The 27,925-nt window shown below is 36.8% G+C and overlaps 1 protein-coding gene across 1 annotated transcript in view; it reads right to left on the minus strand.

Moving 5' to 3' along the window:
* RUNX1T1 (RUNX1 partner transcriptional co-repressor 1) overlaps positions 1-27,925 on the minus strand; it is a 134,316-nt gene that overhangs the window by 1,865 nt on the left and 104,526 nt on the right. The window contains 5 exon segments of the mRNA XM_079138287.1: positions 1-1,191; positions 11,348-11,538; positions 16,611-16,679; positions 25,596-25,797; positions 26,354-26,439. The exon segment at positions 1-1,191 is cut by the window's left edge and continues 1,865 nt beyond it. Of these exon segments, the coding sequence (XP_078994413.1) occupies positions 916-1,191; positions 11,348-11,538; positions 16,611-16,679; positions 25,596-25,797; positions 26,354-26,439 (824 nt within the window). The 3' untranslated portion in view covers positions 1-915.

The following is a 27,925-nucleotide window of genomic DNA, read 5'->3' on the forward strand; positions in this document are numbered from 1 at the left end:
CCCAATGTCTTACTCTGTGGAACCTTGCAAAAGTGAAGAAACGTTGAAGGGTTATTTAGGGCAGCTGGCTGATGTCAAAGCTGCCAGAATGCTAATTAATTGCAGGCTGAGTCTCTTACTTGTGTGTGTGTGTGTGTGTGTGTGTGTGTGTGTGTGCGCGTGCGTGTATGTTTGTATATATATATATATAAAAAGGAGCCTTTGTATTATGGCATTTTTTTCTTGCTGCTGTATTCATACATCCCACTGCAAATCATCTTTCATTTTTCATTCTGTTGACCTGGATATTATTTCTTTTCAGAAACAGGAAAAAAACCGAACATCTGTGTCTCCTTCCAATCTGCTGCACATCTGCGCGTTTTGTAGCGGGTCTTCAAAGTTCAGTTAGCAACCCACGGACGCCATTCATCTTCTTGTTAAAATGTCTACTGCTGTATCCAATGCTCATGCCCTTGAGGGGTTTCCTCTTTTTTTTTTTTTTTTCCATTATTGTATATAAAGAACATTGTGACTTTTAATATTAGCATTTTTGCTTTCAACAGCAATTAGCAATCTCTTGGTTTGCTGTTTGGTAAAGCATCGGTTAATGAGGTCATCTAGTTTAAAATCCCAGCTACTTGAAAATAACAGGGAGGAGGTCAAATCTAGTATTTCATGTTATATTCTCTGCTCTCTTTTCAGTTCTCTAAAGAAAAGATATCTTTGTTATCCACAATAAGTCATTACGACCCGTTACTGGCCCTCTGTGTTTTACTACCGCCTCAAGATAACAGTTAGGTTCTCTCTTGCTGAAGTACTGAAATAGGATAGTTCATCTCTAAACAAACAAACAGAAAAAACGACTTTGAGCATCTGAGGACGAAGAATTGGTTTCACGTTGGTTGTGTCTTTCCTCCGACAGTTCTGAGTCCGCATCTAGCGAGGGGTGGTCTCTATGGTGGAAGGGGTCCCCGGGGTGGTCGACCTCGGAGTGGCTGCTGGTGGTGTGTCCATCGGGCTCCCGGCCCCGCTGCTGGGCGTGACAGAGGAGCTGACTGCGGGTGTGTCCCCCTGCTGCGGGGCCTGCAGGGTCTGTCCACAGATGTGGTGGTGCTTCTCCCAGTCTTTGTGCTGGCAAAAGGAGCCACAGTATCGGGCTGTGTTACAGCCACTGCAGGTTTCACTTGCTTTACGGCCACAATTCCAGCAACTCTAAAGGAGACGGCAGAAGAAAGGGAGATCCCGAGTGAATGCACGGTTGAGGCAAAAGTCTGATAAATACACTAGACGGTAATGTGCCCTCATTTTCAAAAACTACACAATTGGAAGATTCAGTTGTATGCATATGAATCTACAAGCCGAACACACAGAAGACGCAGTGTTAGGTGACACTGTCGTCCTAACTTTTCTGCTATCATTATGGCATCAAAGTAGTTGGAGAGTCTTTCAATGTTAACTCGAAAGTCCTTTCTTTTTAGGCTTGCCTGTCTTCACATCTAAAATATTCCCTATTCACATACAGTAACCAGCAATTTCTATATCCAAATTGTTTTCCCTTCTAATACTCGTTCCATGATAGTAGACACAAATATGCCATCCTGGACAGAAGCAGCTTCCTTCCAGACGTGAACAGGAATCACAAAGAAAACCCCAGACCCCTGCATTGGACTCGAGGAAATACGATGGAGTAGGACAAAAGATTCTATTCCCACTCAATCCCAAGCTAAACAGGGTGAGGCAAGGCACTTGTAACCTCTCCAGTGTTTAGTTCTCCCACTTCAGTTGTTCAGTATAACATAAAATGCTAGGATGGTCTTAAAACAATCCCCTTCACCTCAGGAGCCTGGAGAGCAGGAGCCTTGGAGGGTTTTTTTTTGCTGATATTCTAAATATAAGTTCTTTACCTATCAAGTGGGTGTTCCATAAATAATTGTAAAAATGAATAAATCAGATGAGGCCTAATGATTTGGTTTTGAAACAACAAGAAATTCTGAAACCAAGTAAATAAAAATTCTCATTGCATACAACGCTTTCCAGTTGCTGGTACTCCTTTCTTTGCAACTCAAGGAAGTCAGAAAAGCAGAAGACACTAGGGTTCATCTGTGAGTGAGAAGAATTAAACCCTGACCCTAGAAAATCAGCTGCCCATCTCAGGTAGTGTCTTGCAAGATGCGAAAAAGGCATGAATGAGATTGCCTCAGATTTAAACTACAAGATGAGCACCTCATGCATCAGAGACAGAAGAACACCTGTCTGGGACAGATCCTAGAGTAAGGGATAAGTTGTGACAGTACATGCAGGAGCCCTTCCAGAAGGGGACTGAACCTCAGAAAGCTGACTTTACATGTCCATTTACATGGTTAAATATCCCTAGCTCCTTTGACAGTACCAATTCTACTGTGAAATGCTGTGTCAAGTGATCTTAGCTTTCTGCCACGCAGAAAACATGACTATTCTCTTGCAAAACAAATTTGTCACTGCAGTCTGGTAACTCCAACAAGCTGATGGTATATAGTTAGATTACAATTCAAATGGATTGTTAAAGCCCTGACATAGACATTGTCAGTGTCCCCACTGTGTTCTCTACATTTGTTTTGCTTTCAACATGCTGGTTGTGTGGCTAAAGCTGGGCTGATGAGCCTACTGAAAATGCCCCTGTGGACTATCAGCCCATCCCCCTGGCACATAAGGCTTCACCACTGTGCAAAACGTGCACAAAACTATTAGCAGTCAAACTAACTTGGCTAACAAAGGGGATCCTCAAGGTTTTTGAATGCCAGAAGGCTAAAAACTTCAGTTTAAACTTTTAGAAAGACCTTGACTCTATATTCTTATTTTTTTTTTTTTTACCATTCAAAAATTATGGCCCAATGTGGGGAAACACACACACACACACACACACACACAAAGAATTTATGGTCTCAAACTCTGACTACCAGAGGCATTTTAGATAAACTCAGAGGAGATCTAGAAACGTGGTCGATACATGAACGTTACAAGTAAAAATGAAGTTAAAATAAGCAATACTAGAACTTAGAACAAAGTCATTTTTTTCTATTTCAATTAAAGAAAATATCTCAAAAGCTGTAAACCTGTGATCAGAGGCTTCATTATCATAACTAGAGGCCCTCTTCTCCCAAATGAATTCCAGTGCATTGCATGGATGATGGTTCCACAAAGATGTGAATAAACGTGGGCCTGATGCACCCTTCCAAGCAGTGAGGTAGGACACTTCAGCGCTCTGAGTGAAGTTTATTTCCCTGAGGTTTAACTTTTAGAAGATTGCCAGCTGGGTTCTGGAACAAACTCAGCAAATAAGCGATATTCCTAAATTACATCAGAAAATCCCAATTAGAGAACAGAGACCCAAATCCAAAACAATATTTTAAGGAAATTAAACATCTAATCTGAGTCAAGTGGCTTCTTTAGGAAATACCCTGGTGTGAGTCCTATCCGTATTTTTGGCAGCCGCCTATTTTGGCAGACACAAGGGTGGTAACTGCCCAATACTCAATGGCTCTTCATATTGAAATCAGATGTATGCAACATTCTCAATTTAAACTGATTAAACACACAGACTAAACCAGGTAATTACAAATGCATGTGTTGGGGAGTGGAAAGAGGAGACAGAATGGGGACTTCTTTATTTTTTAAAGTGTTTCCAAAGATGGGAACAATTTTACAAATAAAAAAAGTGGAACTGTTCCAAATACAGAAACAGATGTTTTGGATCGTGAAGCTGCTGGGAATTGAGGCTTCTTGCCTAGCATTGCCTGGTTCTGGTCCAGGATTTAAGGGTTCTGGCTAGTTTTACCTCTAGTTCATTCTGAAGTTGTTCGATCATATTCATTTACCACCCACCACTGGGACAAAACAACCTTCGGCTCTAGGAAGGTACAACAGAGAACAAATTAAATGATCTGGTAGAAAAAAAAAAAAGAACCTTGCATATTTTTATTGCTCTTGACACAGCACTGCAATGAACATGTAGGGAACTTTAGCACATGTTCAACTAACAAAAATTCCAAGTACATATTCCTTTTTAAAAGCTTATTAGAAAAATGAAGATGCTTTCTCTTAATATTTCTCTTAATATATTCTCTTAGATGGCTCTACTACATTTCCTGCTTCCTCCTGCAGGACTGATGCCAGACCAGGGGCACTCAGCCTCTGAAAAGTCACAATTCTGGGAACAGAGGACAGTGCAGCATTCTGTGAGTACTGTACGTGGGATCATGTTAAGTTTCCAAGCTTTGTTCAGACAAAGGTGGAAGCTCCAAACTGTGCTAACCTGCATGGGCACATCCTCAAAGGCAGGAATAAAGGTGGTCAATGACTTAATCTAATTTTGTGTTTTTCAATTCCTGTTTTTTATCGTCAGGTTAGTAGATCCTAGTAGTTGCTTTATTTTAAATAACTGAGCTTTTCTTTCAAGGTTCTCAGGAATGATGCTAGTGACTGAAATTACCACAACAGTGGAGAAAGTTCAGAAATACTCTTTCACAGTACATTTCATTCCCTAAACTCATGTGCTTTAGAGTCTTAACTATATTCCTTTTCTGGAATAAAGAATCTGTTCGTCCCTATCTGAAAAATGAGAACAAGTCATTTGGCCAAAGCTCGGTTGTGACTTTGATGAAGAGTCTAAGGCTGAACCCAAACTTCTCCTTCACGAAATGCACTAAACATGAGGCTATATATGTACAAAGAGGTGATAGATTGAATCTTCTGGATGCCATAGCTACATAGCAAAGATTTTTGGCTCTTTGTTTCCTATCAGCAATTCTCTTTTGCACCTATGAAAAACATTTCCTTTACCTTATTTTTGAAACACAGAATGGTCTTTCTTTCTTACCAGCAAAATATATTCCTTCAAGTCCTTACTGTTGAAAAGGATAAGAGATTTTCTCCTGAATTACTTCTAAGTTTTTCTGAGTCTGACATAGAATCAATGCTCAGTAAATTTAACAAGGATGACTATAAATTTAAAATTCCCAAAATGTAAAGAACTCTACAGAAGACAACATGTTGACTTAAATTCACACTGAGATCACATTTTATACTTGCATCTCACTTGACAATTGAAAACCACTGTCACATTCATTTTGCAGCTCAGGAAACAGGCTCTAAAAATAAACTTTCAGAGTAAAAAAATAAATGAAAACTTGCCCAAAGTCACAAAGGTAAGAAATGATATAGCCAACATTCAAGTCCCTCAGGTATTTGGACTACAAATCAAATTCTCTTTCCAAAATGCCATATTTTGTCAATTTCAGATTTTTTTTTTTTTTTTTTTTATGTCTAGTTGGGACAGAACAGATTTGATGGGCCCTTACTTCCTGAAAGTGGATAAAGGGTTGGACCAGGAAATTGGAGTCATCAGGGACAAGGTGTCCTGGTATGTAATGGGAATGGTACAGGCTGAGAGCAAGGCTAAGCTGTGTTCTATTCCACCTTCATCACTTAGTGGCTTTAGAACCACAGGTAAGTTCCTTAGACCCCTATAGTAACAGTACCAGAGCAGAGATAAGAACTGTGCAGGATCATGGGTTATGTCAGTGCTGAGCACAGTGTCTGAAGATCAGAGGGTCCAGAAGAGGCAGCAGAAGCACCACCAGCTCCTCTTGGCACAAGGTAGAAGAAAGCAGGAGCACATACACCCCTGCTCCTGGCCCAGCACCTCTTTGCATTTAGAATCAGGAAGCTGGTGGCCCTGTCCAAACTAGACACCTTCTCCACCAGCATGACAGCTACTGGGAAAGAACATCTCTTCATTAGCAGTTAGTATTTTTTCCTCCATCTTCACCATCCTCAGACTGTCTAAAGATTAACCACTACTGAGCACTTCCCCATTCTTCCTTTTCTATGCTCCTGATTCTGGTTTCCAAGATACTGAAATTCTCTCTCGTACTATAACTTCCTCTTCTCTTTACTTCCCTCTAAGTACCTCTCAAAGGGGGACGGGCCAACAAACACAAATCCCTTCCTTCCTCTGTGCTCCTTGTCAGATCTGATTTCAACCCTCAGCTGTAAGCGAATGACTCTCAAAACCGTTTGTCCACCTCATCTTCCTGAGCTGCACTCTCTCACTTTCAACTCCCTGCTCTGGAGGGAGCTCCACCAGGGTGCTCCTGTAGGTCAGTGCTCCCTCAACTTGACTCTGGTGCCATCCATGGGCAACGCCCACTCCTAAGACTTCAACATTTGATTGAAAACTCTTCGATAGTCCCAGCAAGCATTGCACAAAGAACTGCATAGTCTTGACTTCCAGTCTCCACCCTGTGCTTTCTGACCTCATGGTTACTATCTGAATCCCCTGGGACCTTTCCTACTAGGATCATTTCTTAACTCCTTCTCTCTCTTTCTCTGACACTGCTCATTGATCAGACAACTTTTTTATATGTAAAATACTTGTTATCTAATGTCTATCTCTCACACCTTTGCAAAGTGGGTCACATAAACATTATCCCAATTTTTCAGGTAAGAAAACCAAAGCTCCAAGAGATGAGCACCTCAAAGTCAGCCCAAGGCCCATTCTTGGTCCATTATTGGTCAAACAGCTGGCCTTTTAATAAATAAAGCCAAAAAATCCTATTGAAACAGCATCACAGTTCATACTCTGGAACTACAAATTCTGGGAATCAACAGGTCTGATCGGCCTGTGGGGCCTTTGACAGGCCCCATGCCATGGAGGAGCTATTCATTTGGGTACTTCCATGGTTTTCATCACACTCCTTGGGTTGGTCCCACTAATTCTAGAAGGAGCAGTGAAGAATCTCTCCAGCTTGCTCACACTGTTAGGGATTAGCAGCCTCTGGAAAAATAGGAAGTGTAAAGATTTGGTCAGTATTTCTGATTAGGCACCATGAAACTGCCCAATTTAATGTAACTGTGTAGTTTTGCACCTACTTCAGAATAATGTTTTAAGTTGGGGGTGGGGAATATCACTTGGGTGACTTAAAATTCAGAACTATTGGAACAGTACGATTATTTTCTTATTGACTTCTATGCTCACTTCCAGTGACCTGCTTCAAGCACTTAAGCTAGAACAAGCTGTGTATCTCAAAAAGGAGCTGAAGATGTTTCTTTGGAGATATCCCTAATCTAACAGTGTTTGTTGTGGATGGGGGAAGCTGTGTACATGGGTAGGAAATGAAAATGAATGCAGAAGAAATAACAGTATGAGATGACCAGATTCCATAAATTGTTTTCTTTTTACTTGTGCTAATGCTGGTATTACATTCCTGGTGAAACATATAAATCAATGTAAAAAGTCCAGAAAGTATCATATTACTTAGGTTTGGCCTCAAGCACAGTGTCATTATAACTGCGAGTAATAACCATTATTAGTCTATAAACCAAAACAAAGCTAGGGAACTAGGAAGAAATAATTGAGCAGGATCAATGGAGAAATCAGTACACAAGTGCACAATCAGGGGAAAACAATTCCTACTACTGCCATGCGACTATTAAGAAGGTTGCCTGTGAGCCAGGCAACTTTGGACTTAGGACGGTTCACACATACTGACTGTGAGAGGCTGAACAAGTGGCCTAACCCCTCCAATCAACTTTCTAACCTGAAAAATGAAGGAAACAACACCTCACTCTGAGCTCGTATGAGAAGAAAGTGAGCTAAAGTGTATGAGGCAGCTCTGTACCACACCTGGCACAGTGATAAAAACTCATTATAGGTCTTCTCATTTCATTGCAGGCAAAACAAACTTCACAGAACCCCCTCATAACTCTGCTGCTGAACCCCCATTCCTGGCGCCTGGGACAGCCAGGTTCACAGGAGTGGTCCATCCCAGCAGGAACACCCTGTTTTCTCTGAGAAGCATGCCAGTTTGGATGATAAATTACAATGGGTCCTTTGCCCCTCACAAATAACCTCATGTGTTAGTCATGCCTGCTTTGGGCGTTCTTCCCACTGGCCTCCTCAGTTAAACATTTTCAGCTCTTCTCTCCTCCTTTCAGATTTTCTCTATCATTTGCTGCCAACTTTTCAGAACCACTGGTTTTTCTAAGCAGAAAGGGCATAACTAGCTCCTTTTTATGTGATGTGAAAACTAAGGTAGAGGAGGAAAGATAGCTCCAGAAATCACAGAGAGTAGCCAGATGTCTGTACTCAACACAAGCAGCATATTTGGGACTAGAACTCTGGTCTTCTAATTCTGAAGCCCAAGTGCTTTCTCAAAGTCTCTGTAAAGACTTTACAAAATACACACATAAAAAAATGAGAAATGGGATTAATATAGGAGCAACATGAGTCACTCAAGAACCCAAGATGGCAACAGAGCTGGGGTCAGAATTCAGTCTTTGGGTCCTGCCTTTGACTCCCTTCTGCCACAGAGAAGATGATCATTCAATCAGCTGAACATGGCCTTTGAATGCTATGACCATACATCATCATCCAAACCAGGACACCTGAGAGTGGGAGGAGACACCCTGAGTGGCTACATGAGGATGACAAGCATAAACTGGGACTGGCCTACTGAAGCCAGGATGCAGGGTCATCTTGTAGTTCACATCCCCAGTTCTCACACTGGACAAGATGAACTACTTACACTTCGGTGCTCTATTTGCCCTTTCTAATAAACAGAGAAGACCTGTCTATTTAGCTGTATTAATTAACCGAATAGTTTTTAAATGTTTTAACTAGTGTTGTTTATGTGCGTGCGCGCGCGCACATACACACACACATACACAAAAGAAAATGAGCAAAGGTCACCATTCCCAGCACCCCTACACCTACCTTAGTAAGACTGAAGCCAGCAAGTTTGTGAAAGTGGTTCAAGTAGTCACCTGGTGTCTATGTCCTGAACTCTTTATGGCCACTGAAAAACCATGATAGTCGCTTCTTTCCTGACAACTTGTCAAGCACATCTTGCCCATTCTATCTCCTGGATATCCAGCCAGCACATCCAGTTTCCCCACCCCAGCACCACTACCAAGCATCCTCATTCACCCGGTGGAATGTCCTCCTGAAACACTTTTACATTTCCTCTAATCTCTTGCCACATTGCTATCTGAGTGGTCCTTATAAAATGCCCATCAGTCACAGGGCCATCATACTTTCAAAGACCAGCAAAGTTTCCTTTCCCATCCTCCCTCCTATTCCCTGCATTAGGCATGCCCACTGCCCTGGGAAGCAGCACAAGTGGTGGCAGGTGGGGAGGACAGCTGTTAACTTGGTCCTGATTAGCCTTAAGTACCAGGAGCCCTCACATTAAACTTTATTATGACTCTTACAATTTAGTTATCCAACTCTCCCACTGAACTGTAGTTAACATGTATCAGGGACTTCTGTGCCCTCAGTGCCAGCACTGTCCCTGATATAGAATAAAAGTTCAATAATTTGTTGCAAGAATAAATGGATGTAGTTTAGCTCTACGTGTAGCAAATAACCTACTTCCCTGGGTAGGTCACAAAAAGAAGGTCCATTAATTTCTGAATGCAGTTTTTAAATCAATAGCTGCATTTAATGGGAATATATATTTTTTTCCAAGCAATTACTATCATATCCAGGTCTTTTTCTTCCCTAAGAAAAAGAATAATTCATAAAATCTCTAAAGCACAATGCTATGTGGGCTGAATTTGGGCTTCAATGGTTAATATTCAAGATAATTCCTGTATATAAAAACATAGGTGAGAATTCTAAAACGTCCTGAAGTGAACTGACAGATTCCTTCTCCTTTTGGGGATCAGCCATGGTAAGGGCATTCTCTTGTGGCCCAAGGAAGCCACAGATTTCTGCTGTCCAGGAGGAACCCAGGGAGCTGTTTAGATTTGAGATTTGTTCAATACACCATATTATAGTGATAAAGATTGTTGTCAAAATCACATTTTTTCCTGCATAGGTTTTAGAATAAATACACAAAGCTTTTTTTTTTTTTTTTTTTTTTTTCTTGGTGGTGCTGGAGAATCAAACCCTGGGCCTTGTGCGTGCTAGTCAAGCACCCTACCAACTGAGCTATATTCCCAGCCCCTGACACAAAGCTTACAGATATGGAAGGAATATAGCATGTCATTGTCCAAATGCAAAGAGTTACTAATTCACAATTTCTTCTTAGAAATTTGTCTTTAGGTTTTAGTGACCTATAAAATGCTCTTAACAGCCCTAAAATATTTATGTGAAAGTGATAATATCTGAAGAATGACCAATGTGACTTACAATGTTACTAACTTATACAAGTTCTCTTCAAAAGATGCTAATGAATTTTTTTAAAAAATTTAAACAAAAACAAAGTCCTTATATATCTTAGCTGCAAGATGCCAATAAAATTGAATTTCTGTCTAGTTTAATTCGACAATGGAAAAATCAGCAGTTAAAGGGTAGATAAACTTTCCTTTGTCCCTCTCTTCCTGAGAAACTTTCAAATGTTGAAAATCAATTCCTTTTGTCCCCTTGTTATTCATCTGCTACACATTAAATAGAAACTCTGGGCATTGAGTGATTCCCGCAGGGTCTTTCATCTACAGAAAAGCCTGGTACAAATTAAATTCTTACTCTCCCTCACAAATTATAGATATGTATTGTAGTAGACCATTGATTTATCAGTTCATGCCTTTACAGAGTTCAGCTCTGTGAGACTAGCTAATTGTACTCTTTTATCTAAAGTTACTTTGGGGTTGAGGATTGTGATGCTGTATTAATTAACATGGAACATCTCTATATTGCTCTGATTTATAGGCTATACTTTAGAAAGTACTTTGTTACATTTTAGTTATTTACTTTCTAGATCCTTGAGTTATTTATGTTATGTGTTGAGCACATGTGCGTCTATGTGTATGTGTGAGAATTTTACATGGGAATTACACAAAATATTACTTCTAACAGCAATATTATGACCAACATGGTTATGACAAATATTATGGAAATAAAGATTGTATGCAAAATATTTTAGGACTGTAGCTGATGTAAACCATCATTTCATCATTAAACTTCAGGTCTAAAACAACTGATTTGGATTCCAGGGCTGCAGTCTTTGGAGACCATAAATTACAGAATACAGCTCTATTAAATTCCTTCTATAAGAAGGAAACAATACACATGTACATATGCATACACACGGAGTCCAGTTTTGAGTGTCTAAATGCTGGGAAGTGAAGCATTTTACCTTTATCTGATTCATTAAATATTTTAAAAACACTTTTGGTCAAGAATTTTTCCTTAGGTCTTTAATAAAGAAAATCTGATCAGTTCTTGGTCAACTCCACAAGTGCTCTGACTTTCCCAAATTATCCTAAATTTTTCCAAAGATGTGTCTAAAGTCCAATATCTACTTTGATTTGTGATCTCCTGGAATCAAAAATGAGCAGTTTAGACAGAACTGCAATGCTCACTTGGAAGCCCTACCAAATGCCTTACCTCACTCGAATCCTCCTGCTGATTGATAACTGCCAGTGCATCCTCTGCTGCCTGCCGTTTGGCTTCAGCCACCGTGCGCTCCATCTTGGCTCGCTCTGTCGTGATCATGTCGTGGGCTTTCCGCTCCGCCTCAGACACAGCCTTCTGCAGTTCGGTCATTGCCTGGCGCTTCACCTCATTGACGGCCTCCTCTGTGTGCCCACCAGGTGAATCAGACAAAAGAACATCTCTCAGTTCAGGACCGTGGACACTGATCCCTTTTTAAGAGAACTTTATAGGACAGGCACGATTCTCATCCAGATTACTGGTGGTTCTGGCTAAGAAACTAGCAGATCTTTGAAATTCACTTACGAAAACAAAGTGAGACCGTTTCCTTAACTTGTGTTTCTGGGAATATTTTTGAAATGCATATAACAGTGATACAACTTTTCTTCCAAACTAATGTCTCCAGAAATGAATATAAGACCGGACTGTCATCAAGGGCAAGAACACCCATAGAAACCTTTCTGGATCATTTAGACATATAAAGAAGGTAGTCCACAACCCTAAGATTACATAAATATAGAATGTCCATAGGTAAAGTATTCAGAAAACAACAGAGAAAGAAGAAAAAATTTACGTATACCAGAGAATGAGTTCAAAAAATAATTTTGTTGGCAAAAAATACAAACGAGTCAAAAGGTAACTTGGCAATTAATACAGAACTTTTAAATAAAATCAATGAAACAGATGATCTAGTTTTCTCTAAGTCATTTTCTGAAGACATTTTTGGAGTAAAATAGATGTGCTTTTATAAAGCACATTTATAGACAATGATAGATTAAAAAACAATAATTTCCTGCATTTTAAGCAATTGTCCATAGACTTCATCAAATCTACACAGTGGTTCTGCATAACCAACTGTTGCACTAGCAAACATGACTGAATCACACCCAAAATGATCTGATCTGGCCTGAATGCAAACCTGCAAGGTGTCAAATTAGTTCTTTTTTTTTTTTTTTTTTTTTTTGGCTGTAGTAAGGATACAAATATTCGACTAATGTATAACATAAGATTGACAACTAAAACAAGTAATTTCCATTTAAAAAAATTAACTGTTCTAATTAACAAGGGAAAATATCCTCCTCCTGAATTAGTTTATCTAATTTTCATCTTTATTCAAAGCAAAATGACAATGATTAATTGAAAATTTAATAAGCAGTAATTATTAACTTGGCAAACCTAGTACCAATTAACACTCTATTAAAACTAATTATGACATGTTTCATTCAAGTGTTTGCACTTAATTGTTTCACCCACTTAAAAAGCACCTTAATTAAATGTTCTGTTTAATTAAAAACATAGATTCCTAATAAAAATGTTTTACTGTAGATTAAAAATTTAAGAGATGTGAGTGCTCCCAGGATTTCTTAAATTCCTATGGTTTATTTCACACATCTACAGTCCATGATGTGAGAACCATCAGAGGCTCTCTACTAGTAATTTGCTGCCATGACTTTTGTAGCTTCCGTCTTAAAGGCAGCACATTCCTGAAGTACATTCATTTGCAATTACTGTCCACTAGGTTTTGCCAACTAACATATAAGAGAAAGATCCAGACTGGAAATATTAACCAAAATATGGTAAGCCTTTGTTAGTTGCTTCAAGGTATGTCACTAAAACCTGGACAGAATCAGGGTATTGCAGACAGAGCTTACAGTACCTTCTTCACCAGGAGGTGAAAGATGCTTTATTACCCCATCATAAACGACTCAGGGCACCAGGGAAGAACTGCCCTTCTAACTACACAGCCAGGGTCTAATTTAGTTTGAATATTCAAGGTGAATTAAAATTCTATCTAAGTGGTAATACAGGACAATAATTTTTGCTTACGATCAAAGCTGTAGCTTGACTAATTGTATATGCAAATCAGGCAATTTATATTTAAATTATGCATTCCTATTCTAATCCCACAGGCATATACAGATCAGCAAAGAGAATTGGTAGGACATTTGCAAGGTGCTTGAATATTTATTACCAACTGCAAACATTCTCTGATCATTTAAAAAGAAATATATTGAAGAAAACATTCAGTTGCAATTTTAAAACCATCTTTATGATAGATTATTTTCCAGTTTTATAAAGATCCTTAGTAACTTTTGAGTTACATTTGTTATCTTTGCTGTTGCTTTTAAAAATACTACTTTTAGGGGAAAAAGTGATGTGGTGTTCAGCATTTAGTAAAATTTCTAATCTTCAAAAATGTACAATAATGTTATTAAACTGTGTTATTGGAGCCATGTGCAAAAGCTGCATAGGGTCTATAGATGAAATAATAGTGTAGAATCAATGTTCATGACCTGATCTTGGTAAATATACTACAGTTGTATGAGAGTATACTTATTCTTAGGAACTAAACATTAAAATGTTTAGGGTAAAAAGACATTGCATCTAAAAATTACTCTCAAATGGTTGTATATCTATGGTAAAGTGAGGCATCTGGTAAAAACTATAAGGGAATATTTTTATACATTTATACTTTTTTGCAACTTTCATGCAAGTTTGAAATCATTTCAAAGTAAAATGGTGCAAAAACTATATGACATAATTTCAGGCACAACATGTACTTTTTGCAATTCTTTGCTGTGTAAAATGCATTGCTAGACTGCATCACATTTAGAACATTTTAGAGGTCTGCCTCTTGGGTATTTTTCAAGTGCTTTAAACTTTATTTACTTTTGCTACAAAGACAATGTGTAGTATTTTCATTTCAAAAACATACTTTATAGGTTTCTTACTTAAAAAAAAAAAAAAAAAAGAAGTATTTTTGCACAGCCAATTTTAGAATCCTAGGGGGGAAAAAAAGCTTTCAAGTTATAACAAGCTGAGTGCCGATGTCACATTCTGCCCTTGGTGTCTTCTCCATTTTGGATGCCTTGACACTGGAACACTAGTAATGTCTTTTAAGAAGCAGATATAGATATTTTAAGCAGATGGATATTATCAGCAGTTATTGGAGATTTCCAGATAAAGCTGTTTTCCATACTTTAGGGATTTAATATATTCCCTAAAATTTAACATACACCCACAGAAAACTACTCCCAAATACTAGTGCTGTTCTTATGTGGCATATTAGGAGCACCACTGTGAAATATGAACTTTATACCATTAACAAATCATAGATGATAGACACATCTAAAAAATAATCTAAACATTTTCTCAATAATTAACCTGTCTTAAAGAGTGCAGAGACACAACAGGAAAAAAAAAAAAAAAAAAAAAAAAAAAAAAGGCAATGTTCTTTTTGTATTCTCCAAGTCCCCCAAACCAAAAAACCAAAAGTACATCAGGACTGGGTTCAGAGACACACAAAACAGTAAAGAAAAATAATGGTAGATTCAATAAATTATAACATATCAAGTAGAAAAAAACTGATTAAGTAGAAAATACACAGCACAGTTCTGAATCTGTTTCCAATTGCTCACCACTTATGGTAGGACTTCCTTTGTGCTTAGCTATTCAAGTTGACTTTCCAACAAAGGTGGTATATTCAGAAAAATCTGCTCTCACTTAATAGCAGTCTAACAAAGACTTGAGCAGGTAATAGCACAGAAGAAATTTGGATTACACAAGACCTTACTGTCGATTTTTCTTCAGGAACTATGAAGAATTTAACTTAAATACACGGTAAGTAAGGGAAACAGGAAAAGACTCTCCTCCCTCAACATAAAAAGTCATCCTTCTGCTGTCCAAATGACAATTCTTTATGCCTCTTACTTGAATAAGATGCACCGTTAGCTTAAAAATGGAGAAGAAAAATGGTTAGGAAGAAGATGTAGCAACTCTCTCAGGTATTTGGCATTCAGCATATTTTGAACAGCTTGGAAAAATCATGTGACTATTACCTTAAATTAGGTAATCCTATATAGGTAAGCAACAGACACATTTTAATATTTAAGCTGAATGAATTTATCTGATTTGCATATTGACAAGCAAGAGAACTTTCCAGTTCTTAATCTAAACTACTAAACTTAGAATATTATCAGATTTGAAAACTTCTTATCACTCTTATAAAAACTGATATATCAGCCAAGCATACCAGATACTGTGGAGGCTGAGGCAGGAGGATCACAGGTTCAAGGACAGACTTGACAACTTAGTGAGACCCTGTCTCAAAATAAAATAGTAAAATAAAAAGGACTGTGGATGTGGCTCAGTGGTAGAGTGGCCCTGGGTTTAATACCCATTACTGCAAAAATAAATAATAAATACTAAAGGCTGGAATTTCTTAGAAAATCTATATTTGGATAAGATACAAGTGACCAGAGATTCAGCAAATGGCAGAGAACTACAAACATAGCTGAGTCAAATCAAAACTCAAAGGGAAATCTTTAGTAGAAAAAAAACTTTTGCCTTGACTCTTCCATTAGTGCTACCACACTTAAACCCACTTGACTACACAAATGGCACTTCCCATTTTCCCAACTCAGTCAAACTATTCTAACAGTTGGAGTTACAGCAGCTCAGAACCTAGTCGAGTTTTATACAATTTTTTCTATAGCTGGAGTTCCACCAAAATTCCGCCACATCTAAACTTCTTTAAGCCCCCAGTTAAGGGGTCATGAGAAGCTTCAAATCTACAACAAAATATAGAGCAATACCCCTAAATGGAAAGCGGACGTGCATATGGCAAGGAGAGACAGAAGGTTAGAAACTTTTGTCATTCAACTTAAAACCTAATTTAACTCTGATCCAAGAATATTATCTAACACAAAAGATCAATTTTAAAGCTAATTGTTAACAACAACAAAAAAAATTCTTAACATGTTCCTCAACAAGTCAACTAGATTTGATGTGATTTTGGTTTTGAAGAATGAAGAGGAAAATGCTGAAGTGTGCAATTTAATTTCTAAAACGTTGGGTTTTTTTTTTTTTCCCATCAAAGAAAACTGCATGTAAGCTAAGACCTCCTATGCCAAATTCCAGCCTGAAACCATTATAGTTCCTGAAAAAAAATGGGTTTATAAAGGAAATATTGCCAGCCTTTCAATTATAATGGCACTAGCAGATGCTACTAAAATAAAAACTATTTCATGTTTTAATCAGGCCTGGTTTAAGAATATTAATGAGGTTTTTTTTGTTTTGTTTTGTGGTTTTTTGTTTTGTTTTGTTTTTGCTATTGTTGTTAGCAGTAAAGTCCTTTCTTGTCATTCTTCACATCACTGCATTAACAACTGCACACAGCTGCCAGAACACTAAATTCGTGTTTTTAAACAATTCTTACCAGCTTTCTTCCAGATCTCCTCTGGCACGTATCCAGACGCAGGCCTGTGAAGGAATTCCCGATGTGCATCTATGAAGTGGGTGGTAAGGGGGTGGAGAGAAGGAAGAGTACCATCAGCATCATCATGTCCTTACACAATAAAGCAAGCAATGCCCCTTCTCTTGGCTTTGCTACAAAAATGCAGTTCTGAAAGGCTGACCACTTTGCTTCTAGAAAACACACAAAAATAGCAAGAGTCATCAAAGCCCAGGAAAGAGAGGGTCATTGGTCTAAAGGCCTCATATGCTCAAATCCAAAACAACTTTATTTCTTTATACCACATGTTATTTGGGAACACTCTTCCCAGACTCTCTTACTGTGATGATTTCTATGTTTTATATTGTTGAATAAATTATATTTTTTTACTTTTCCTTTCAAAAGTCAAATTCTAATACTATCACCTTTCAATAAATGTTCAGCCCTACTGGATGGCTAACCCATTCTCATATTAATTACTTCTTAAAATTCTCACTGAGCCAAATTGTTCACACAAATTAGATCATATGGATTTGACATCAGTGAAAACAAGACTCATTAGAATCACTTCACAGACATTAAGCTGGCCAAACAGAATCTGGTATGTGGGTTCCAGAAAAGGAAGTGATGTATTTATGACAACTTTTAAAGAACAATTTTTAAGGATAAAAGACTTCAACTGCTGTTTCTTATGCTGTCAAAATTTAAAGGTTTGAGGAAATGCATAATAAAGTAGACATAGGAGTGCTAACTTTCCAAAGAACATGTTCACAGAAATGGCATGAACATTTTATAATTTTTTATATAATGCTTAAACATATAAGGACATCTATAGCTAAAATCTGCATGTCATGTCTTCCATATTGGAATTTTTTTTTTTTTTTTTTGGCGGGGATGGTATTACTGATTGAATCCAGGGCACTTTATCACTGAGTTACATCCTCAGTCCTTTTTTGAGACAGGATTTCATTCAGTTGCTTAGGGTTTCCCTAGATTGCTAAGGCTAACCTTGAACTTATGATTCAGACTCCCAGGTTGCTGTGGTTACAGGTGTGTGCATGCCACCGTGCCCAGCCTATTCTGGATTTCCAATGAAAGCCTACATATTTAGAAGTTTTTAGGAAGAAAATAGTTCATTGTACTTTTACAAAATATAATAAATAATCAACCCTAAATTTCAAGTAGAACTGAAATCTTCTCTACATTTAAAAGAAATGCAAAGTTAACAGACTGATATTTTAAAGTAGTATTTTATCTAATGATATGTTAAAGGTCAAAAGAAATTCAGTTCAGCATATTGTATTTTATGCAGCTATAGAACATGAAGAAAGAAGGAAAAAGCACAATCAATTTAGTTAAGTATATGTCATTACATTTAAATGCTTTAAATACAAATGAATGTTCTGAATCCACGTAGGGTACATAGTTTATCAGTTGGCAAGAACACTAGATTTCCCCAACTATGTTAAACTAGAAAAAGTTTATAACAGTTTGGTGAAGGATACACAGAAACTCTCCAAACTATCTGTGCAATATTTCCTTAAGTCTAAATTTATTCCAAGGAGTTTCTTTTTAAAAGTTTACATTATAATTTCATGACTACTGAATAATCAGATGGACTGGAAATATCCATGCATTTTCATATGCACATTCATTTCCACAAAGTAAATGACAAAAACCAAAAGGTTCTTTCTGAAACAATTTTCATTCTTAAAGAAAGCTAGATAAAACTGGTGCATATACAACTTAAAGGAAATAGGACATAGTTAATTAGGTTTTTCAAGATTACCTTCCTTAGCACTGTAACTATTTCCAGAAGAAATAAAGTGCTATGAAATTCGCATTTAGCCCTGTACGGTGAAACAGAAAGATATATTTATGACAACTTGTAAAGACAATTTTTAAGGATAAAAGACTTCAACTTGTATAAGTAATTGGATAAGAATAGATCAGTAAAGTGTAAAGATAGAAAAAAAAAATGCCTTTTCCAAAGCAGCAATTTTTTTTCTCAAGAACCAAACATTAAGGAAAAGTGATGCTAAGTTATCCAAAGTGCATGCATGAATGATACTAATTGCTAGTCCCAGGCAGCATAAAAAGATGAGAGTTCTAAAACCTAGTGGAGGTGAGTTTTAGCTTTATCAACTCCTAGTTAGATGACACTGAGAAGTTAGCTTCCCCCTGCCTCAGGTGCCTTATGTGTAAGGGAGAGGCAACACTACATCTGAGGATTGAAGAAGGTGCTCTTACTACATGCTTGGCTACACTCTCATTAGACATTGCTTGCTATTTATTATCTTCATCATTACTATTGTTTAGCAGGCTGGCCACTAAGAATAGATACATACTTATTTTCTTACAGATAATGAAGATGAAGAAAGCATCATAAACCTGTTTTTCCCCTTCCAGCACTTAACCAAATAGCACAAAACTGTAAAGAAAGCAAAACAACTGGAGGGGCTTCAATTAAGCAGAACACAGGAAGCCAATTTTTTTTGTTAAACTCCCAGAGTATACGTCACTTAAGAGATACAAATTAATTTTTGCAACTGCAATTCACTGCCTTTGTCCTTAGAAGCAAAGTCTCAAATTTCTTATACACCATTTTTATAAATTTTACTTAGAACTCATGAATGTTTATAACCTCACATTTGCTCAAACATTAGCATTCAGGGTTCAGTCAACTTTCCACCTTCCATGCACTCTACAGTAGGCATCCTGAGGGTTCACAGGTCACAATGAGACCTTGGCTGAGCTCCCTACATGTGTTAAAGACATGCTGCCACATCCACATAGACCAATGCCAATCAGCCAAAACAGTTTTATCAATCCTATTCTGCTTTGTGAAAGTATATATTTTCAAAATACCCAAACTTAAAGGGGAATAATTATAGGTACACATTTTACAATATCTTCTCCAGTTCTAAGTAATTGCATCCTTGCTAAACATCAGGTCTGACAATGGAAAGTCCAGTGATGGCTACTTCTCCATCTGTTTGATTCCCTGAATATTAAAGACTGCAATAGCTACAGAAATCAATTAATAATGTTTAATATCTTTTCTGATTAAGCAGTAGCAATAGCAGAATCTATATAGGCAAAACTGAGTTTAAAAGATTAAAAAAAAAATTCTGGAGTTGATAAATAAGAGAGCAAGAGACCACTCTCCCAAGAACTTATTATTTTAGGATATTGGTAATCTAGACAAACACAGGAAAACACTCTAATATTCCAAGGTTGAACTCTAAAGGAGCTGATGTTTAACTATGAGCCCTTTACTACCTATAAGATACCTGTTGCTATAAAAATGAATAGTTGTTCTAAAATAGAGTAGTAGAAACAAAGACAGGAGAACCTATAGGAGATAGTTTAAAATGTGAGATATGCACAAATATCTAAGTACTGAAAGATGGGAAAATTAGAGAAAAGTCCATCTAAATCAAGTTTAGTATGTTTTGAGATGCAAATTGCTTGGAGGTGGGAAGGAAAGAGGACCAGAGCAGCCTACTTAAGCTAACATACATCAGTGAAGAAAGGGGACCAAGTCAGAATGAAGGATAAAGTTGTAAGACATGTGAATGAACAGAAAGGGCAATCTTTGATGTATGAAAGAGATGGAAGATGCACTACACTTACGACAGAATGGAGACCATTGGATACTAGATACAGCAAGGGCCGCCATCAATATACATGAAGGGATGAGCTGACAGCCTTTGGAGAACCAATGTGGCCTCAAATGACCCAGGACAGCAATGCTCAAAGCTTGGCAGCACCTAGGTATGGCCTTCATCCTGTAGTGGGCAGAATGAGGCTGTGATCATGATAATATCTATTACAAAAACCATCAAGAGAAAGGTTAAGTGATTTCATCTGTACAAATGCCACTTAGTTTTGCTTTTAAGGGTAATACATTCAGAAACCTCAACACAAGCCCAAACCCAAACCAGAAACTAGTAACTGCTTTAGAATTTCCATCTTTAACAATAAATATAATGTACCAGGAGATAACCATCTCTTCTGTTTTTAAAAGATGGACTTATTTAACAGTCCTTTAAAACCCAATATTGTTAAAGTAGACTTTTTAAACACAGCAGGCATTTACATTATAAAGTCAGCTGAGTGGTCATGGGATGAATTCCATGATGGGATTTAAAGGAATTAATACAAGTGTATAAAACTTCACAACTTTTATATGCAGATATATTCTGAGTAACTTGTTGTTTGCATATTCTGATAGTATGGAAGTTGAATAGTATTTCTTTGGTTGGAGGAAAACTATTTTTCTGCAGTCATGTATTCTGAATCAGGGTCCTAAAAATACAATAGATTTTTACTATTTTTAAGACAGAATTCTAATTTCTCTGCCTGTTAAATAAAGTATCCATCTTGGAAATATTTTCTAGATTAAAAAGTATCTAAGGTTTCACTATAATTTTACAATCGTGGATGTCAAATAAAAAGCTCTCCTTTCACTTACCACCATTCTAAGATTGCATACCAGGAGTACAACACATGTACCAAACAGATCAGGTTACTATATTGTATATTTTAGACCTATCAATTTACTTAATACTCTCCAAAATGCCTAAGAGATATGTGTCATCTTCATTTTCACAGATAAGGAAACTGAGGCACAGTGAGATCATGACTCACCAAAAGTCACCAAAAAAGTATGAAGAGGAACCAGGATTTCAAATCCTTTCAATCTGCTGCTCAAAATTTGTACTTTTGAACTTAATGCTAGATTTCCTAAGGATGTAGATACCAATGGGAAATTTTATAATTTAATTTCATGTCAAGCATAAAATCTGCTAACTAAAGCAATTTGGTGGAGTTTGGGGTAACTAGAGATTGAACCCAGGGCCTTAAGCATTCCAGTCAAGTGCTATATTCCCAGCCTCCCAGTCCTTTGTTGTTGTCATTGTGAGACGGTATCTCACTTAAGTTCCCAGACAGGCCTCTAAACTCATGATCCTCCTGCCTCAGCCTCTAGAGCAGCAGGGATTACAACTGTCAGATACGAAGCCTGGCACCTCCAACTAGAGCAATTTTAAAATATAAACTCCTCCACCAACTCAACAAACTCTGAATTGCTAAGTTTTTTTAAAATAAACAATCAGTTTTTTTCATTTCACGTGAACAAAACACTTTTCAGACATTTCTTTCTCTGGTAAGAGCTAAACCCTTACTGACACATACATGAAAGTACTTTTTAAATTTGCTTCCCTATCATCACAATATTTATACATTCAAAAAGCATAGAATAAAAAAAGTGTAGAGTAGATGCATTTGTATTTCAGAGCTGTCTCAGTCCTTTAACAGTCTTAAACTCACCATTAAATATATGTTTTAAAACTCTTAACGATATGGAAGACTTCTTGAACAAAGAAAAATGAACATAGATTCTAGAATAGTTCAAAGCCAGTTTAAAAAAAAAATTAAAGGAAAGAAAATGTTAGGAACTGAGAGAGGATATGAGTAGCATACTGAGAGAAAAAGGAACTAAATACAAAGAAAAAGAGCTACAGAGACCCAGACAAACACTTAGAGAACACAGGAAGGGTTAACCAGCAACTATGTATCTTTATGGATCAGACAGTTACCACAGTGATTAAATCACAGATACCATAGTAATTGGCTCTGTCAATTCTGATCACATTAACTTGGGTCTTGGTGAAGTATACAATCTAACAAGACAAATATACATGTAAGTCACATTTTTAAAAACAATAGTTTAAAAATTAGCTAATTCTTTTAAGAGTTGAATATTTAGAGTATTCCCTGGCTAGCAAATGAGGAATAACAAAAATAATACATATCTACTATTTCAAGAGAAAATCTATTTTTAAAGGTCCTTTAAGATTTCAACTTGTATTTATTTAAAGAATGGAAATGACATTATGAGGTCAGTATGTTCTCAGTGTTTAAAATTTTTTCAGAAGCTATTCACAATAGAGTTGTTATTTAATATCTGGGGAAAACTCCTAAAATTCAATTAGTAATAGATTAATCATGCTATTTTTCTAATCCCCCACACTAACATAATGCTATGGATATATTTCAACAGTGAGAACCAGGCTGAGTATAATACAACACATCAGTCATGGAAATGACGTTCTCCTCTGTGTAGTCCCCAAGTGCAATTTTAAAATGCTAAGAATGTGTGTATAACAAACATTCCCATGCTCCCAAGTTGGGGACGTAGGTTGGGCAATATTCTGAACCAAAGATTTCTTCTATAATATATTCTGAAGGTCTCATTTGAAACCAGACAGTTTAAGAATTGAAAGAATTAGTCTAAAAGAAATATACAACCTAACCATAGCATAAGGAGATGTACATGTATATAAAGTATGGACATATCCATAACTTTATCTGTACACATGTACCCCATTAAACATTTTCCAGTAACTGAGATTTATTAACCAATAATCCCTAATTCTTTCATTACACACATCAATACATTCCTCTCCAAAGCCTGAAAGAGAGAGCACTTAATGTAAATGATCGTAATACATGATTACAAACTACCTGTCCTCTTATTTACAGCCAAAGTCTAGCTCCAGAAAATGAAGCTCAAAGGCCTCAAGAAACAACTAGTAAGGATGTTCAGGGAAAAAATTGTTGGACACCAGGACTTGAGCACTTTGTAGCTCTTAAGAGTTGTGATGGTTTCTTAATAGCCAACCAACGGGTTTGCGTCCATAAAGAACATGACTGTTTTTATGGTATCTAAACAAAGCAATGAAATCTTGTAGCCTTTGGATAATCTTAACTACAAAAGTTTAAAGCCAAAGTGACTTCTCGGCTTTACCAAAATTATGAATTCATTAAACACCACTAAAAGTAGTATAATTTGTGTACTTTGAAGAAGCAGCTTAAAAAAAAAAAACTAAAGGGACTGGGGAGATAGCTCAGTCGGTAGAGTGCTTGCCTTGGAAGCACAAGGCCCTGGGTTCGATCCCCAGCACCCCCCCCCCCCAAAAAAAAAAAAAAAAACTAAGCTTATTTTGTTGGTTCTGTATAACACAGAAACTGAATTTATCTCTCTGGAGAATATGGTAGACATCGGCATCATCAGAATCTGTGTACAGTAGTGGTGACTGTGTAAAAAGTGGCTTATAATTTTGGTGGGTTAACAACAACTTAGGTATAATGTCAAATCAATTTCTGAATCTCTTCTTTTTCAATGGACAGAGATAATTGCAAGACCGACAGTTTGTGGGACTCAATTGAGGTGGCTGTCCTGTGCCTATAACATTATTCCTTTGCCCCTCTCTTCTCCTAGACCCAAAGGTCCTCAAGGAAGGAATAAAGACTCTGTTTCCTTCATTATGGTAACTGGTTCAAAGCCTAGCACAGTAAGTACTCAATAAATACGTAATGGCTCAATTAATGCGTGCCACACAGCAGGTCAAACTGTGCATTTTTATTCCTAAAATTTTTATTGTCTTTAAGGCTCTCAATTTTTGCCTACATTAGATGGTTATAAATATTACCATTTTTCCTGAGCAAATCTGTCATGATTAACTGATTTCTATTCACAATAAGGAAATAAAACAAGATGTTTATGATGCTCTGCTCCAAATAGCTTTGTTTAGACCAATAATGGCTCAAATCAAACTTAATTCTGTTTTCACTGCTTGCCTTAATACAACCTGACAAATATCCTTTTGTCTTTAAAGTCTGCTTTAGAATAATACCTGTTGGGTAAATTAAGTGTGTAGGAATCTGCCTGTTGAGTAAATTAAGAGGGTAGGAATCTTCCTTTATTTAATACTTATTAGAGTAATAGGCATTCAGCACTCAGAAATCCACAAATCTAAGTGCAGAGGTAACTATATTGGCTATGAATAATTTTAATGAAAAGATAGTGTGATCAATAGTCATATAATATAATTCAAGCTTTTAATTTTTGATAACCAGCTATGGTGAAAATTATGTCAAAGACATGAGCTTAAATCTGCATGTGTACAATTAGGTGTTGTTTTGCAGCAAGGACTGTACTCTAACCTGAGTAAGATACAGGTATGGAGCTGAAGAGATGAGAGAATGAGGATCTACACAAATCATCCCCACTAGGTTTGCTCAAATGGTTCACACACAATGGCTAGCAATATAAATGATGACACCTTATGATTCATTCAAATAGAAGTTTGCAGGTCACTCAAAAATTCTAGTAGAAGAGTTCTTTCAATATCTCTGGGACTGTATTCTATTTATCACCACAACCCCCAAACACCAATACTGCATATAGTTACATACTAGCACTCAATTTCTAAGGCATGGCTCTAGTAATAGTCGTACCACATAATTAGTAAAATCATGATTAAACATTCTAGCTTGAGATCCAGCCACAGGAAGAGAACTACATCTGTATCATTAACTTTTAAGTGGAGTAGGTAAACTATATAGCATCTAGGTTTCTCTGTCCAGGAGGGATTTTGAGAGAAGTGTTTATTTTTACTTTTTTTTTTTTTTAGTGCAAGATATACAACCACAAAGCAAGACTGTCTTAGAAACTATATCTTGATATAAAAATTAGAAAATACACAACCCTGTGTACAGTGCTGTCAAACACTGCTGTGCAGCAGAAGAATCTCCGAGAGACCTTGCTAGAAGAGCAGAGCCAGGGGCCCACTCTGTGAGATGGGGTTTCTGCAGGTTTTGAGGCAGCATCCAAACAGCTCTATTATAAAGGAGCACAAATTTTAATGGTGCGTGTAAAATTCTGGTTCAGCTTTGAAACTCTGCTGTAAACTCAGTACATTCACCTGGAAAAGGGGTTTGAGTTTTGTGGCCATCTCTTTAAATGCATCTGCCCAGTCTCTTAGGAGATAAGACATATCTGAAGATATCTGCTTATTACCCCTAAGTTCCCTGTGTCTCCCTTATTTTTGAAAATGTTAAGAGTCAGAGTTAATAGCATAGGAAATACTTGTTCAATATTCTCATCTGAAGTAATGATACCTAATGCCACTGGGTCGGGGTTGACGGGACTCTGCTGCCTGGAGTGACTGCTGCTACTGCTGCCGCCTTTTTTCAAGTCCTCGGCATCACTGTACCGCCGGATCCAGTAATTCAGTTCTTCCCGGTCCGCTTCCTGACATCGCCTTAGTACAGTGAGTGATCGCCTTGTTTTTTCTACCATGTCCATTATGCAGTTTAACAGCTGCATGAGAAACAAGGAGAGAGAGGAGAAGGTACAAATCACCACAAATTTTAAGAATGTGGTGGGTAAGAAAACCAACTCTTTCTGGATAATGAAAGATGAAATTGCATTCCTGAAAACTTCAGTCTAATATGTCCAATGGTCAGATCTAAAATTCAGACCCAATAGGTGAACATATTCAATGAGAATGAGAAGAAAAGTTTGAGGTATGAATGTGAATCATTAACAGTCATATTTCACCTCAAGGTGTTATAACTAGTAAATCTACCTTTCCAGAATAGTAAGCCTCTTAGTCTGTAAACTAAATCACCTTTTCAAAATAAAACAGTAGCCTGCTGGTCTTTTTCCAAGATCTAAATATTTCTCTTATGTGGCTTTCCCATCAATTTGGAAAACAAATCCTGTCTTCTACTCAAACATTCACATTCATTCTTTTTTTTTTTTCAAGAACAGGAAACACAATACCTTCAAAGCATCTTTAAGCTTTTATCATATAACCTCTCACTTCAGTTGATTTCAAAACATTTTTTAACCTAAATGATTACTGATGTCTTACATGGTCAAGATGTTTCCATTCTTCTGCCCATTCTCTGTCTGTTAGTCTGTGATCAATCATTTCTTCTTGACGTGTGCCATGCAACCCTACAAATGTAGAGAAAAAGGCTTAATTGCCCTAAAGCATTCAGGGTACAGTGCATATGCAAATTGGCACATAGCCAGGACCATGTAGGCAAACTCAAAGATGTTAAAACATTTGTTTTTGATTGGAGACAAGAATTATACTTAGATTCAGAATCATCCAATGACTTCTTCATAGAATGACAAAAATGTCCAAGGAATTCTATAGGTTATCTCATCAAAACTCTTTATTTTGCATAGGAGACAGTGCTATTAGCTAAGTCCAGAGCAAGTTATTCATATAAGACCCCCTAAGTAAAAACATAAATATATTCTTATCTCTTAATAAATACGAGAAATTGTGATTTGGGTATAGCTAGGTGGTAGAGCGTGTGGTTACCATACATAGGCTCTGGGTTAACACCCCAGCACTAAATCGAAGAAATCATGAGTAGACATTAGGTGGTTTCAAAACTTGACTTAAAAATAGACACCATAACTCATTTTATATGATTTCCCAAAACACAGTAAAACACTTTTTTCATGTTTTAGCAGTTATAGATGAATGGAATCCTAATATATGTATCTTGCTGATAAAATTAGAGACTGTATGGATAATATGAAAGCTATATATACCAATTCAATTTACCAAGCCATAAGATATAAAAAATGAGATATTATTTATCAAAAAAATCAGCATGCCAGTTATAATACAACAAATATCACATATTCAAATTAAGAAACTGAAAATCCTAATTTGAAGTCCATGAGTATTAATGCTCGTCAGCACTATAGTTATACTGTTGTGAAAAAGTATCATGTAAATGTTTACCAAGTGCACTGATTTAAATGAATGAGAGCAATTAGTTAAGACAGTCATTAGAATATGTATATATATTTTCTGGTAAAGGTCAGAATGGAAGACTGATGAAAGGTGTCTAGAAACCTGGTGTTCCTCTTACACCTTCACTGTGGAGAATGCCCTTCATTAAGAAAGGGCGCTGGGCTATGTAATGCTTTCTGTTTTAAATAATCTTTTTTGGTTGCTCTGCCTTGTATTGTTAATCTGAATACTAAATTAAGTCTGGGATAGTTTGGGCTTCTAGACATCAAGGCTTCTTCTCTGAGGTCCTGTCATTTAAGAATTAAATGACAATAAAAAGATATAAAAAGATATCGCATTCCACTTTTTGTGAAATCTAAGTGGTTAGAAATCTTTTCTTTCAACTGATGTAGATGTAAAGAAAAAAAAAAAAAAGGATGATTCACATGACTCTTTCCAGTCAACTACAAGATACAATTTCATCTATAACTGATGAAAGTGAACATTTATGGCCACTCTCTCAGATTAAAAAAATAAATAATACAAAGCTAGATATAAAAATGTCGTGCATGATTCCTGTCCATTTAGAACATACTCAGAGATATATTTTAAAAGTTAAAATTGTCAATGCCACCTATTGGCAAAAAAGGAAAATTGCAAATGTTTTACTAATTTGCATAATAGAAA

This window comes from Sciurus vulgaris (assembly GCF_902686455.1).
Source record: "Sciurus vulgaris genome assembly, chromosome: 1".
NCBI classification, from domain to species: Eukaryota; Metazoa; Chordata; class Mammalia; order Rodentia; family Sciuridae; genus Sciurus; species Sciurus vulgaris.